General features: G+C 52.9%; 1 protein-coding gene across 4 annotated transcripts; it reads right to left on the bottom strand.

Moving 5' to 3' along the window:
• Positions 1 to 230: 230 nt before the first annotated feature.
• Positions 231 to 15457, bottom strand: CSF2RA (colony stimulating factor 2 receptor subunit alpha). Of its 4 annotated transcripts, none has more exons than XM_031671260.2 (12): positions 15381 to 15457; positions 11737 to 11838; positions 11090 to 11232; positions 10296 to 10413; positions 7267 to 7396; positions 7002 to 7174; positions 4469 to 4602; positions 3573 to 3602; positions 2876 to 3011; positions 1664 to 1760; positions 733 to 814; positions 231 to 361 (listed from the first exon to the last, which is right to left on the bottom strand). In XM_031671260.2, the coding sequence occupies exons 1-12, from the start codon at positions 15415 to 15417 to the stop codon at positions 266 to 268; spliced, it is 1278 nt and encodes a 425-aa protein (XP_031527120.2). In that variant the 5' UTR covers positions 15418 to 15457; the 3' UTR covers positions 231 to 265. The 4 variants fall into 4 exon arrangements, with proteins under 4 accessions (XP_031527120.2, XP_072812003.1, XP_031527121.2 ...); XM_072955902.1 differs by having other exon boundaries at positions 15254 to 15386; XM_031671261.2 differs by lacking the exon at positions 15381 to 15457 and adding an exon at positions 13716 to 13840.
• Positions 15458 to 15973: the final 516 nt, after the last annotated feature.

Raw genomic sequence — 15973 nt, 5'->3', positions numbered from 1 at the left:
CTTCAGACCCCCGTTGGGAGTCCCGGGCCGCTCGGACTGCTGGCCCACTGGCTATAAATCAGGGCTCCCACCACCCCTCCTTGGGCTTGCAAAACATACCTATTATTTTTTAGAGCAAAAAAAAAAAAAAGCTATAAAAAAAGGCTCAAAACAATCGAAGAAAACCAACATTAAAAATATTAAACAAAATATATTTTTAATTAGAAAAAGTTTTAAAAAACCAACAATTGCCAGGAAGTCCCGGGGGCGGAAGCCTCAGCGAAGTTCATGGGCTTGCTGGGGCTTCTGCGACCTCCGTCACGGTTAAGATCTCTTCCTTGTCACCCATTTCTGCATCGCAGGTGAACTTCTCCGAGAGTACCTGATGGGGAGAAGGGTGGGGGTGTCAGGTCCTCAGGGGCCCTGGGAGCGGCAGCCATAGGGGGTGTACGACAGAGAACTGCGCGGGCTCCGAGTGGGAGCGTGTAGCCGGCGGGCGCAGGACAGCCTGGGAGACGGACATCTGAGCGATGGGTCGGCAGAAGGTGGGACAGCACGGAGTTGGAGGCGGTGGGGGGGACGTGGCTCGTCCTGGCCCCGTGAGGTGGGCGGGACCCTGGAGGTCCCGGGGAACTGGCCGGTGAGCAGGACACGGGACACTCCAGCCACATCCTGTGGTCCCCTTTGTGTGAATACGGACGAGATTACCGGGTCGCTGTTCCACCTCCGTCTCCATCCCAACCCCGTACGTACCTGGTGGTCAATCTGATGGTCATCTTTCAGTTTGTCTCTGATCCTTGGAATTGGTGGGAATAAACTGTGCGACCCCAGGAACCTAGTGAGACAAAGAGTGGGTCAAGAAAAAAGACCGAGATGGCCAAGCCCCTTTTGCAGCCGATGGGGACATGCCATCCTGCTCCGTGCAGACACACCACCTGGGCTCATTTCTTCGGAAAAACATCGTTTAGGAATCACAGAAGGACCGACTCTGATCTTAGGTCACGGAGAAACCAGGAGACACCGTGAATCTACTTAGTGATGCCCAGGATAGTCTTTCTAGAACCTTCCCTCCGTCCCTGGGGTGCAGGGATGGGAGTGGGGGCCGTGTCCGGTCGCGGGCCGCTTGGAGGAGCCACACGCGGGAAAAGCCGCGGGAGACGCCTGCGCAGGTGCCCGTGGCGGGGCTGGCTGCCAGCCCAGGGCCGGGATGACTCGCCTGGGGGAGAGGAAAGCCGGGGAGGGGGGAGGAGGGGGGACATTCCGGGAGGCCCAGCGGCTCCGAGAGGCTGAAGGCAGGGCTGTGAGCACAGCGGAGCCGAGCCGCCCAGTGTCCGGCGGGCGTGGGGGCTGGACGGGTGTGCCAGGCCTGGCCGCTCTGAAAATACCGGGGGACGCGCGTCCCTTTGGGGGCGGGGTGGGAGCCTCGCTGGTCACCAGCTGGAGCAGCTCGGACGGCGCAGCGTCCGCGGGCTTTGTGAGCGGCCTCAGAGCCCCTCGCTGCTGGTTCTCCATCTCTCCGACATCCTCTCCGTTTCCCAGACACCCGGAAAGCCCACACACCCGACCGTGGTTGGACCACTTGGGGTTTCAGCCGGTTCTCTGTGAGACGAACGGGCTGGCTCTGGAGCAAGCACCGTCCCCCGCCCGCTGAGCAGAGACGCCCCCCGTGGACGGCCGGGGTTACCTTTTGAAAAGGCAGCCGCAGGCCAGGCCGCCCGCGAGGGTCCCCAGCACCACCAGCACGTACACAAGCACCAGGCTGGATTCCGGCTCTTCAGAGCCTGGAGGGGAGAGAGCGAGGTGGGGACGTGACAGGTTCCCCTGGGCCGAGCGCTCGGTCGTCCCATGGCCCGCGAGCTCGTGTCCTCAGGTGCTCCCGGGGGCGGAACCGTGCAGGCGCAGGAGGGAACCGCGGACAAGGGACCCCAGCCTGGAACTTCCCCAGAAACACGTTCGTGACCCACTGACCCCAGGAGCCCGCAGACCCAAAACACCATTTTGAAAGTGTCCTTTGCTGCACAAGACTTTTTACTCTTAATTCCTTTTAAAATTGTTTGCTTGTTTATTTTGCGGGGAGGTAATTCGGTTTATTTACTTATTGTTTTTAATGGCAGTGCTGGGGACTGAACCCAAGGCGTCCTTCATTCTAAGCATGACCTCTGCCCCTGAGCAGGGTTTTTTTTTTTCAGTGAAGTCCGATGTACACTTCTTTTTTTTTTTCCTGCTTCTATCATTCCTGGTTTTGCTGTCATAGCTACGAATCCACTGCTAAATCCAAGACTGCAAATCGATTCCGTATTGTACTCAGCCACCGCTTTCAACTTGTAAAATATTGCCGAATACATGTTTCCTACCAATTCTGCAGTGGCAGGGATAAAATGCATTGATCTTGGACCAGTGTATGGGGGGAAACCCCAAACAAACAGCTGTATGTGCACAGCACATGTTAAAATGCTGCACTTTTTTGCGAGCTGCGAGGTGAGGGAAGTTGGATTCCTAACCACCAGAATGGCTTGAGGTGCAAACCTTTAAATTCTTGCCAATAAATAGAAGTTAGAAGGAGGAAGTTGGTAAAATCGTCACTAATTCAGGTCCTGGAACTGCCCCCTCTGGGTTAGAGGGAAACGGACCCAGTTTGGACGTAACCTGTATCCTGACCAGGGTTGCGGAGCCATGGCTCCCGGAAGCGACCAGGACGGATGGACGTTCCCTGGTCGGGCGGGGGCTGAGGGAGGCTTTCCGTGATGATTAAGGGGCCCCTCTCATTAGCTGTTTCTGAAACCAGGGGGACAAAGGCGCAGGCAGAGGCTTGTGGACAGGACCCCCTCCTGGAACGACAGCGCGGAGATGAATTCAGGATGCCCGACCTCTCCGGGGGTGCCCTGGGGACACGTACCGAACTGAACGGGCTGGCTCCAGTCGCCCCAGTGGGCTCTCCGGGCATCTGCCGTTCGAATCTTCACCATCTGTGTGCCTCTGGGCTCCGGGCTCGGAAAGTTGTATCGATTTTCTGAGTCGCCAGACACCACGATCTTTAGGGGAAACGGACAGTGAGAGCGAGTTGGCGCTGGTGTTGAGAAAAGGAGCGAGGATGTCTTGAAAGGCGGTTAACTGAAACAGATCAAAGATTCCAGGGCACGCCCTCCCCACCTGGGCGTGAACGTTCGCCTCCTCTTTGGGACAGAAGAAGATACTGAGGTCAGAGTGGCAGTGGAACTTAGAAAAGATTAACAAAAGGTCTTTGATCCTCTGCCTTTAGAGGGGTTTTGAAGGAAGCAATCATGTCCTAAACACTCCAAGGAATATTTTATTTTCTTTCTTCTTCTTTTTTTTTTTTTTTGCCTGTTTCAGTTTTTCCAAGGAATCTTTCTTCACTGCCATGGAAAAGAGAGGGAGACCCCAGCCTGCGAGGCTACTGGAACTGCCCCTAATCACTGGCTGGACACAGCTCTCAGGAACCTCCACCCTCTGCTCTTCAGCCCAGCCCCATCCTGGCCACTGCTGGGCCAAGTTTTCACCTGGCCTGTGTCCACTGACAAACACTGGACTGTTAAGCCACAAGGGTGATATTTTGGATCAGAGTCATAACTCACCAGTTGATTTTCACTGTGTCCAGAATTACTCTAGGAAAAAAAAAAGGATAGAATGTTTAGCAGAGGCCCCTCCCTGTCTACACTGGGTCCAGGTGGACTTGGAGCAGAGGCCCCTCCCTGTCTACACTGGGCCCAGGTGGGCTTGGAGCAGCGGCCCCTCCCTGTCTACACTGGGCCCAGGTGGGCTTGGAGCAGCGGCCCCTCCCTGTCTACACTGGGCCCAGGTGGGCTTGGAGCAGCGGCCCCTCCCTGTCTACACTGGGCCCAGGTGGGCTTGGAGCAGCGGCCCCTCCCTGTCTACACTGGGCCCAGGTGGGCTTGGAGCAGCGGCCCCTCCCTGTCTACACTGGGCCCAGGTGGGCTTGGAGCAGCGGCCCCTCCCTGTCTACACTGGGCCCAGGTGGGCTTGGAGCAGCGGCCCCTCCCTGTCTACACTGGGCCCAGGTGGGCTTGGAGCAGCGGCCCCTCCCTGTGTACACTGGGCCCAGGTGGGCTTGGAGCAGAGGCCCCTCCCTGTCTACACTGGGCCCAGGTGGGCTTGGAGCAGCGGCCCCTCCCTGTGTACACTGGGCCCAGGTGGGCTTGGAGCAGAGGCCCCTCCCTGTCTACACTGGGCCCAGGTGGGCTTGGAGCAGAGGCCCCTCCCTGTCTACACTGGGCCCAGGTGGGCTTGGAGCAGCGGCCCCTCCCTGTCTACACTGGGCCCAGGTGGGCTTGGAGCAGGGGCCCCTCCCTGTCTACACTGGCTCCAGCTGGCCACAGGGCAGACCCTGAGTTTTCCCAGCTGTTCCCCCACTCTGAGCCCACCTCTCGTGCCCCAGGTCTTCGCGGTGGCCACGGGGCGGCCGCCATGCCTCCTGCGGCGCGGTGCCCTGCTCAGAGCAGAGCCCACTCACTTGTCTCCAGATGTCCAGCTGGTACTGAAACTCCCTGTTGGACCAGTTTTTCCGGGTCCTGGGCTTTTCCCACCGGACGAGGCAGTGTGACTCGTTGCAGTTTACGGTGATATTGTGGGGTGGACTGTATCTCTCTGTAATGAGAAGCCGGCAGACACCTCTGATCTGGAGTGCTTCCCCCGGGCCACAGAGGGGGACCCCGGTCTGCCATCCCGACCGTGACGGGAGCGCCCCGAAGTCACCAGGAGGCAGGGGTGGGTCTGAGTGTTGTCTCTTGGGGAAGATGGCCATCAGACCACCGTGTGCAGAAGGGAGGAAGTTAGCGTTCATGGAGGCCCTGGGAGGGAGGTGGTGATGGGTTTGGAAGGGCGGGAGAGAGGCTGCTTTGAGACGTCTGTAGCTTTAACAGGCCTGGAACACGCCCTGGGATCAGCGAGCCTGCAGGTAGAAACACGGGGTTGCTTTTGCAAGAGAAGGCGTAGGTTGGCATATGGGACTGTCTTCAAGAGGCCAGCCTGGAGCAGAGCTCTGGAGAGAAGGAAAAGAGCTGGTTAAAAAAAAAAAAAGTGAATTCCCAGTGGTCCAGGATGGGCGGAGGAGGTCAGACTACCTGGGAGGTGTCCAGATTCTAAGGGGAGACAGGAGCTGGCATCTGCCTCGGTACGATCGAGTAAACACCTGTTGGTGCAGGAGGTTTGGGGGTCACGCTGACCCCCAAAGTGAGGGAAGGAGGGAAAGATGGGGGCTTGGAGGAACTGGGTCCTCCTGGAGCTAACAAAGTCATGGTTGCCACCTGCTGGAGTTGATGCATGTCTGAAAAGACCAAGGAACTCCAGCGTCCTTCAACAGCGATCGGATACCCGAACAGTGACCCCACTACGGTGGCTTCCGGCCACCAGCAGGTTGGGAGCTGTGTGTCTGATTCCACTTTGACTGGTATCCGTCCCAGTCTAAAAGCCGATGACTCGATTCCGTTATTGGAACCTGGAGAAGGTACGTTCGGGCAACTCGGCCGTGTGCCCTTTCTTTTGTGCCTGTGCATCTCATGGACTCCACGTCCAACGAGTACATCTGATCACCTTCAGCTTTCCAGGCGCGGCGTGTTATCGCCAGGAAACGCACGCTGGGTTTTCCCAGCTCAGAGCAAAGCAAGAGACAGGACGTCTCTGGCTGGTCGCTGTGATCTGAATTTGGGCTTCCCCACCCAGTTCTGATGTGGTAGGACTTCTTACCCCGGACCCCACCGAGCAATTCTCGGACACAGCTCAGCTCGATTCTGCCACAATCTACCTGGAGAGAGCGTCAGATTCCACAGCCGCACAAGACAGCCCCCACTTCAGATGCTGATCCCGCCGCGTCACGGCATCCCCTGTGCTTCCGACTCACCAGCTGTAGATCAAAGGCTCCCCTGACCTCCTCCTTGGGTCCAGTTAATTTTCTAAAGCAGAGTTGCTCACAGAACTCAGGAAACATTTTGCTCACGAGATCAGTGGCTTATTACAATAACTCAGAAACAGCCAGAAGGAAGAAACGCGTAGAGCAGGCCGTGGGGAAGGGACACTGAGCTTACGCACCTCTTCTTCTAGGGTAACAGTCTCTCACGTTTAGGGACTCATTTGATGGAGTCCCCTAAAAAGGCAAGAGAAATCTGCGTCTGCTACCGCGTGGGGGAGGCCCACGAATGGGCCAGCATTCCCCACCTCGTGGTCTGAATGGCCACCCTTTTGTGCTGTAGGAACTTTGCTGTTGGCTGCAGGCAAAACTCGTGCATGTCCAGGCTGAGCCAGGACCAGGACCGGGGGCCGTGGGGGCGTCGGAACGGCCCTCGCTTCCTCGGGGGTAGAGGAGGCCCGCTAGCAGCGCAGGTGTATCCTGTTACTGCGTTTGATTCAGAGTGAAAGGATGGAGGAGCGCCTTTTAGTTGGCCTCTGTTTTGGGGGAATGGCCATATTTTCCCACAAGATTAAGAGAAACGAACAAACGAAAAGAAAGAATCCATGACCTTGGCAAGCCCTAGAGTAAGTAGATCCTATAATTACGCTTGTACTAGTTTGTTGGGTGTTCCTCCCAAATTCATGTCCACCTGGGACCTCACGATGGGACTCTGGAAGTAAGATCAGATGTAATGAAGGATCTTGAGAGGAGGTCAATCTGGGTGGGGATAGGCCCTAAATCCAATGACTAATGTTCCTATAAGAGGAAGGAGAAGGGAGGCTTGAGACACACAGGGAAGACGGACATGTGAAGACACAGACAGAGGCTGGGGAGATGTGTCTATAGTCCAAGGATTCCTAGCCATCACCAGCAGCTAGGAGAAAGGCATGGGGAAAGATGTTCTTTCAGACACACCCTGCCAACCCCTTGCTTTTGGATTTTTGGCCTCCATAATCGTGACAGAGTACGTTTCCATTGTGTGCAGCCTCCCTCTTTGTGGCCATCTTGTCACAGCATCTCCAGGGGACTTAGGTAGATTTCAACGCAAACTCTGTCGGACCTACTAAGCTGTCATTAAGTTACAGGTGGTTGTTCTCACCTATTTCCTTTAACAACAGGATCGAGTCAAAGAACTGGATTCCTGTCTCTCGGCTGGTACCGTTGACGAGGAAGTAGTTGTACGAAGTTAATCCCGACAGGTCTTGGAGGTGGCATCCCACGTTTGTTCCCGCGTCTGTTAGGTAATGAGGACATTCTCTCTCACTTTTTCTCCTGTAAGATTCCAAAGCGTTCAGAGAACAATCAGGGCGTTTTTCTTTCTTCGCTGTATTTCTCAGGGTTGTCTCTATGTGGCCAACACTTACGTCGAGTTTCGTATATACAAAAAATACTGGACGTCATCGGGGGCGGCGTGGCCCTTTGCCCAGGTGCAGTTCAGGAAATCCGCATTGTAGACAAGACAGGAGAAGTTTTGGGCAGCTGTGCCCTCCTTGCCTGGGAAGAGGCAGAAACGAAATCATTTGTACATGAGCTTTAAAGGGGGATGGGCCAGATGGCTTCATGGTTTGAATGTCTACCCAACATTCAAAGAATCAATACAGATCTTTCTCAAACTCTTCTCAAAAACAGGAGAAAAGGGAACCCTTTTAAAATCATTTTACGAGGACAGCATCACCCTGATATCAAAGCCAGACAAAAACACAAGAAAAGAAAATTACAGGCCAATATCTCTAGTAAACATAGGTGTAAAAATCCCCAACAGAAAGCTAACAGACCATATCTAACAGCATGTTAAAAGGATTCCAGGACATCACCAAGTGGAACTTAGCCCTCGGACGTAAGAATGACTCAACATATGCAAATCAATTAATGTGAGACACTGCATTGATAGAGTCCAAAAGGAAAAACCACATCATTTTCTCAGTAGATGCAGAAAGAGTGTTTGACAAAATGCAACATTCACTCATGATAAAGAAAACCTTCCACTTACGTCAGCACAATAATGGTCGAACATGAAAAGCCCACATCTGAGCTTTTTCACAGCAATGAAAAACTGAAGGCTTTTTCTCTAAGATCCTGTGCAAGACAAGGATGCCCAATCTTACCACTCATTCAACATAGTACTAGTACATAGGAATCCTAGCCTGAGCAATTAGACAAGAAAAATAAATAAAGTCATCAAAGTCAGAAAAGAAGCAGTCAAATCATCGGCTTGCAGATGATAGGATCATATACATAGAAAATCCTAGACTAAATCAAAAAAAAAATTAAGACTAATATATCTAGTGAAGTTGCAGGATACAAAATCAGCACAGAAAAATCAGGGGCGTTTCCATACAGTCACAATGACCTATCCGAAAAGGAAGTTAAGAAAACCATCTCCTTTACAACAGCCACGAAAAGAATTAAGGACTTAGGCATGTACTTAACCAAGGAGGTGAAAGGCTTGTGCTTTGAATAGTGTAAACCATGGATGCAGGAAATGAAAAAAGATGCAGATAAATGGAAAATGGAAAGACACCTTGTGTTAATGGATTGAAAGAATCAATAATGTTAAAATGTCCACACTCACCAAAGTGACCAATAGATCAAGGCAATGCCTATCAAAATCTCAATGATGTCCTTTAAGGAAATAGAAAAAAAAAATCCTGGAATTCATATAGAACCACAAGACTCCAAATGGCCAAAGAAATCTTCTGTAAGAAGAACAAAGCTAGGAACAGCCCATGTCCTGATCCCAGGATATATGACAAAGCTACAGGAACTAAAACTGTACTACGCTGGCATTAAAATAGACGTATCGATGAATGAAACCTGTTAGACAGCCCAGAAATAAATTCAGACACTCACAGTCTACTGGTCTTTGAAAAGCCTGCCAAGAGCACACAGGAGAGACAGGATGAGTCTCTTCACTAAAGGATAATAAGAAAACTATATATCCACACGCAGAAGAATGAAATTGGAGCCGTATCTCACACCATATACAGAAATCGAGTCAAAATGGATTGAAGAGTTAAACAGAAGACCGGAAACTGTAAAACTCCTGGAGGAAGACATAAGGAAAACGCTTCTTGACATTGCTCCTGGCAATGATTTTTTCTTTTTTTTTGGATTTAACATGAAAAACACAGGCAAAGGAAGCAAAAATAGGAAACTAGGCTTGAAGCAAACTAAAAACACAGCAAATGAAAGAACCAAGAGTGAAAACTATGGAGTGGGAGAAAATATTTGCAAACCGGGTTATCTGATAAGGAATTAAGATCCAAAATATATAAGGAATTCAAACAACTCAATGGCAAAAAACACATTTTTAAAAAAACAAATAATATGATTAAAAAAAACAGGCAAAAGACTTGAAGAGACTTTTTTTTTTCCCCAAAAAGGACATACAGATGGTGCACAGGTACACAAAAAAGATGCTCAGCATTGCTCATCATCAGGGAAATGCAAATCAAAGCCACCACGAGACAGGACCTCACACCTGTCAGAATGGCCATCATCAAAAAGACAAGAAATAATAAGTGTTGGTGGGGACGTGGAGAAAAAGGGAACCACTGTGCACTGTTGGTGGGATGGTCAATGGGTGCAGCCACTGTGGAAAACAGTATGGAGGTTCCTCAAAAAAAAAAATAATAGAATTACCAGAGGATCCAGCAATGCCTTTTCTGAGTGTACATCTAAAGGAATCAGAACCTGGATCTCAAAGAGATAGCTGTATCCTCATGTTCATTGCAGCATTATTCACAGTAGCCAAGATATGGAAACAAATTAAGTGTCCATGCATGGGTGAAGGGATTAAGAAGATGTCACAAACATACACACACAGACAGACACAGACACAGACACAGAGGAATATTATGCAGCTGTAAAAGGAAGGCCGTTCCACCATTTGCAACAACATGGATGGACCTGGAAGGTATTATGCTAGATAAAAGACATAGTACTGTTTAATAGCACCATGTACAGAATCTAAAGAAAACTCATAGAAACAGAGAGCAGAATGGGGCTTACCAGGGGCAGGGGAGGGTGCGAGAAGTGGGAAGATATTGGTCAAATGGTACAAACTTCCACTTATGAGATGAATAACTTCTGGGGATCTAATTCATAGCATAGTGACTATAGTTAATGATTCTGTATCGTTCACTCAAAATTCAGTGGAAGTAGATCTCAAGTGTTCTCACGACATACGAAGAAACTACGTGACAGGACGGACACGTTAATAGCGCGACTGTGGTGATCTTTTCACAAGGTCTACGTGTATTACAACATCAAATGGACACCATAATTATACACAATTCCTATGTGCCAGTTATGTCTCCATAAAGCTGAAGAAAGAGGGGAGGTCTATTCTGATGTTAGTGGGGTGCACAAAGATCAGTCACGGTTTCCCTACCTGGATTAGTGTAGACCAGTGTTTCTGAAATTGGCCTTTGGTTGACATATACTTCAACCGTGAGCGTGACTCCCCCATGGAGAGAATTGTCTTGAAAGGTGCACTGACATCGTTTCATCTGAAAAGATGCAACCAGCCAGCGGGTTAGGACGCAGGATGTTTACTCCTGCATCCACCCCATGGTGCCGTCCACCTCCTTCTGTGACGTCTCCCCCAGGGACCTTCTTTTGGAAGAGGTCAGCTAGCAGCATTCAGAGGTTCGGAATAGCGCGCACCTTTTAATGTGCCGTCAGTCACCGGGGATCTTGTGAAAATGCAGATGCTGGTTCTGTGAGTCCCAGGTGGCGCCTGGGACTCTGCACTTCTCACAAGCTCCCAAGGGATGCGGATGGACCACAATGTGAGTAGTGAGAGCCCTCGTCACTTTAAACTTTACGGAGACTCACGGTCTCTTTTATGGGATTGAGTTTTCTCATCCTATTACTTTGTATTCATTCAACAGGGAGAGCTGATCAGGGTGAAGTCTGCCCTGTGGACCAACCAAGCAGAAGGCTGGCGTGCCTAGCAGCCAGGAGCCCCCAGGCCAGTTGGAAAAGGGATGCCCGAAGAGGGAGTGGGGTCTCCCAGGGAATCAGCCCACTGGACACGAGCCCGCACCTCCCTCGTGCACCTGGTACCGTGACTCCCAGACACGTCCCAATGTCGCTCGTGTGTTTTTCATTCGTACCTGCTGTTGTCCTGCTTGATGAGAGGTGGACAAAGGACAGTGGCTGAGTGCATCCAACCCATCGTACCTGTTTCTTAATCTGTCCTTTCTCCTTGTGAGTCATCACACAGTGCCCGCTGGTAGCGTTTTCCTTGCAGTCCCAAGTTAATTGCATTTTCTTGGGGTCGAATTTCACATTTAGACTGGAGTTTGGTTCCACGCTTGGAAGATCTGAAAGATGTAGCCACTGGATTCAGAAAATGACTGTTCCGTTGCCCCTCAACGGACACGGCCCAAGGCTTGTCAGAGCACAGGGGGGTTGGGACTTGATGTCCCCCACCCCTGTCACCCAGGCAGCCCCGAGACATCCTCACCGTCTCCTCCCTTTTCCATCCCTCCTTCTTGTCTGGATGTCCTGGCCCTTTCTCCAAGCCCTTGCCCTTACTCCATCTCCATGGAAATCCATGAAGACTGACCAAGGGAGAAGGAGCGAAGGCCGTTTATTCAGATTTTGCCATAGTAAGGGTTGGCCACTGTCCCCTGTGTCTGCAGAGTGGCTGGAAGAGCATTCCCATCACGAGGAAGGGGGGGGGCAAGACAGGACGTGTTATGTGGGTGGACCGTCACGTATGGAGATAAAATGAGATCAGATCCAGGCATTAGGATGCATCCCCAGAAGCCAGGGTTGTGGGAACAGGGGCTGCAGAAGGAGGTCAAGCACATTTGTGGACTTACCCTGGTGCCCCTGGGTCAGGAGGAATGCGGGGTCCAGCAGCAGGGACAGCAGAATGGTGATCACCAGGAGACACGTGGGGCTGCCCACAGGACGTGGAAGCACTGGAGGGAAAGAAAACCATGGGGCATTGACACGGAGACCTGCGATGCTCCCCTGGGAAGATGGTCGAGGGAAAAAGACACAGGACCCCCTCCAGGGTGATGGTCAGCACGGTGACCTGGCCAGCCTGGGTCACTGTTGCCTACAGAGGGTTTAAAGGCTGAAATCAGCCTCACAGGTGGCCCCAGAACCGAGAGCCTGTCCTGAGTCTTGGGGACCGGATCCAGCATTCCCTGTCACCCTCTGCATCACTTTGGGTGAGTCACTCACACTGTCTGGCTTCATGCTGGTCTGTAACCCGAGGGGAACTTCTCCCAGGTCAAAGGCAATGAGATACCACGTACCATGCCTGTGGGCGGGGGTCTCTCTGTGCAGTCCCTTTGGGGAGACCTGACTCAAATATCCTTTCTCAAGAACCCATGACGGGGGTCCCTCCATGCAGTGTATTTGGGGAGACCTGACTTCCACATCCTTTCTCCAGAGCCCATGGGATGGAGGGATCTCTCTCGGTAATGTATTTGGGGAAGCCCAAACTTTGTATGACACAGTGATGGGTGATACACATCATTATTCATTTGTCCAAACTGATAGAATGTCCAACATCAAGAGTGACCCCTAATGCAAGCTATGAGCTTTTGTCAAGAATAATGTGTCAGACTTGGCCCATCCATTGTCCGGGATGTACCAAACGGGTTCCCCATCAAGGGGAACTATGTGCAGGGGAAGTGGATCCAGGGAATCCCCTGTACTTTCCACCCAGTGTTTTTGTAAACTGAAAACTGCCCAAACAAATAAAGTCAATTAACATTAAAAAAAAAAAACAGTGCTGCAAAAGCACCATGCTCTACTGGGATAAAGCCGCACTACACATGAAACACCTGATCATCGCCTTGGGTTCAGGGTGACATCTGAGGGTCTGCCCAACATTTCCCCAAAAGCATTTTTGGTTGTGGTGATTCTTTTCATCCGTCCATCCATCCAACTACCCATTCATCCATCCTCCATCCATCCATCTTTCCATCCACCCATCCAACCATCCATCTATGTATCCATCCATCCATCCATCCATCCATCCATTCATCCATCCATCTAACCACCCATCCATCCAGCCAGCCAGCCAGCCATCCATCTATTCACCCACCCATCCATCCACTCATCAACCCACCCACCCATCCCTTCATTTCTTTCCTATCCCATCCTGTCCTGTTTCTCGGTTTTGGAGGTCCTGCCCATCACGCCCACCTCTCCTACCCCTCCATCTCCTCATCCTCATATCCCCCTCCTGTCTTCAGAGACTCTCTTCTTCTGCTGGGCTCAGCTGAAGCTCTGCTCCCACCCGAGGACACGGTGTCTCCCTATCATGCAGTCCCACTTCAGTGCGTTTCGGCTCCAGCCTCGCCAAGAGGGCTCCCTCGCCCTCTGTCAAGGCCTCCTGCCCACCTACAGGACCCACCATCAGCTGACCACTGGCCTGCATTCTCTGTGGAATTCCGCCTGGATCGCCCTGGGTGACGTGACGTCTACAAGGTCAACTCCCATGAGCCATCTCCCCTGGCAAAGACCCTCCCCTTCACCCCAGCTGTCCTGGTACCTCCAACCCCCCAGAACGTCAGCACCTGGGCCACCCCCTGTCGGAGACCAGGTCACTGCGGTCCCAGTCTGCTGACCCTCCACGAGCCCCAGGACACCCTCTCCTCACACCCCACACTGTCTCTTCCAAGAAGTCGCCTGCACCTCCTTCATTGAATTCCCTACTGTTTCCGTGAACCGGCGTCCTTTCCCAACCTCCCTGAGTGCCCCCCGGGCCCCCCAGGGAAACTCACTTGCTACCAGGGAGGAAATAAAAGCCAGAGACCAGACCTGAGTCCAACCTCCCCACCTGGTTCGCATCGCATGTCTCCGGGGAATGGAGAAGCAGCGAACTTCCTCCACCTGCGAGCTGGACACGGCCACACCCAGCCTTCCTCCGCGTCTTGTCCCCGACGCTCTGCGCTGTGTGGGACGAGGGGCCCCCACCCTGCACCCCCCGAGGCCCTGGGGGAGGTCCTTCCTTGGGCTGGTCCGCTCTGCTCCTCCGTCCCCTCGGGGCCACTGCCTTAATTTTCACATCTGCACTTTGTGCAATGCCCTTGTGGTTTGAGCTGAGCGGCCCTTAGTCAGGAGGGGGACGGGCAGCGGGCGGGGCGGGGAGGGCCACATTCTGAGGCGTCCTCGCGCTCTCTGGTTGTAGCTGCTGCGTTTTCCACCACCTGTCCCTCCGCCCTTCAGCGTCTTGGGTCCACTTTTCTCCTGAGAGTCTCCCGCTGCACCTGCCCCGGGGGGCGGGCGTGCAGCTGGCGCCCATGGGCATGTTCGCTCTCAGGTTCACAGACACTCCGCAGGATGGTTCCCCATCCAGCTTCCTCTGAGCTCAACTTTGCCTTTTCTTGCTCATTGTGATGGAGTAAAATAAGAAACTTCTGCAAACTTGACTTGAAGAAAAAAAAAAAAACTGAGTTCTCAGGTACCACAAAGGGACACAGAAATCCACGCGGAAGTTGCCGATTTAAATAATGGGCTCATTGTAGCCTACGGCTCTAGGTCAAGGAGGCTGAGAAAATCCCCCGGGGGAATTCAGGCGCAGCAGGAAGTAACCAGCCCCTGGGAGTTATCAGGGTGCCCGTCCTGTGCCGCCGGTCCCTGGATTAACTCTCACTCCCACCGCACGAGGCAGCTCCTGGTACCCGCTCCAATGTGGAGATCTGGTTTTATTTTATTTTTCTGCCTCCATTTAAAAAAAAAATGAGGCAAAATTCACACTGAGTACAATTGTAATCAGTCACTCCCTCCCCCAGCCCCTCGGAACCCCCGTGTGCCTTGTCTTGATGAACTTGTCCACTCCGAGCGTTTCCCTAAAACGCAGCCACGCCGTCTCTTTTGGGTTTTGTAACTGCTTTCCCTTCTTCTTTTGGTTTTCATCAGACTGGGTTTTCTTTCCGCTTTTACAGATGGCAGCCTCCCCTCCATGTCGGCGGGGATGAAGGCTCTGAGACCATCTCTCAGACGCCTGCCAGCTTCAGCGCACCCAGGACGCACCTGGCGGGGGAGGCGGGGGCGCGGGCACCCTGGGAGAAGCTTGCATTTCGAGCTCTGGGGCAGCGCAAGGAAAATGCCACGGTCCCCACCGACACCGCACGTCGCTTCTGAACACACCCACCAGAGCTGGAGGAAATCCAAACCAGGTTCCAATGCACACAGGCGCGGCTTTGCCCCGGGGAGCTCCGCAAGCTCCCGCTGCCCGCCGGCGGACTCGGGCCCGAACACACAGCGCCTACGCGCGGTCCGGTCACCGGTCCCCGGTCCCCCGTCGCCCTCCTGACCTCGGTGCCCTTTATCCAGCAGCTTTTATCCCCACCCCCCGCCCAGGTTCTCACCGACCTGGGGCGCCAGCTGCCAGCAGCAGCAGAAGCAGGAATCGGTCCCCTAGTGACGTGACCCTTGCGAGGACCCCAGGGTCCAGGGGACCGGCTTACCCCACCGCACCAGACGCGAGGCCTCTGCCAACCTGAGCTCCTCTGCGCTGATCCCCGACGTGCCTGCATCTGGCCGTGCTGCCTGACAGCTCTCCAAAGCTCGCGTGGCAATTGCATGACAAGGACATTTCAACCCAATCTCTTCCCTTTTTTTTTTTTTCTCCTTAATTTCCTCCCCAATCTTTGTCATCACAGGGAATTGGGAACCTTACACGTCATCTGCCTGGTCTCAGACAGTCCCGTTGGATAGGTCCTGAGTCACACACACACACACACCCCCTAGGAGGTGCTGAGAAAAGCCAAGCCCTGGAGATACGTGTGGACACTCAAACCGTTGTGTCTGTGCAGAAGCAGAGGGGGACATCCTCAAAGGACTGACGCTGACCTTGGAACTTTCCAAGGTGCAAGGCAGCCGGACAGAACACGCCTTCGTGGTGGCGCTGCCCCCTTCACCATCGGTACAGAGAAGGAGGTCATCTTCCCCAACGTTCAACCAGGGGGCTCACAGGTCTGCTCTCAGCAGGCACCGAGGTAGGTCCTCTGGTCTCCCTGCCCACTCAGAGCATCCCTGTTGAAAAGGACCTCCTCCCAAGAGTTGGACCAAATAAATAAATCAATAGATGAT

This window comes from Vicugna pacos, chromosome X, assembly GCF_048564905.1.
Source record: "Vicugna pacos chromosome X, VicPac4, whole genome shotgun sequence".
NCBI lineage: Eukaryota > Metazoa > Chordata > Mammalia > Artiodactyla > Camelidae > Vicugna > Vicugna pacos.
This window is presented reverse-complemented; position numbering and strand designations above follow the sequence as displayed.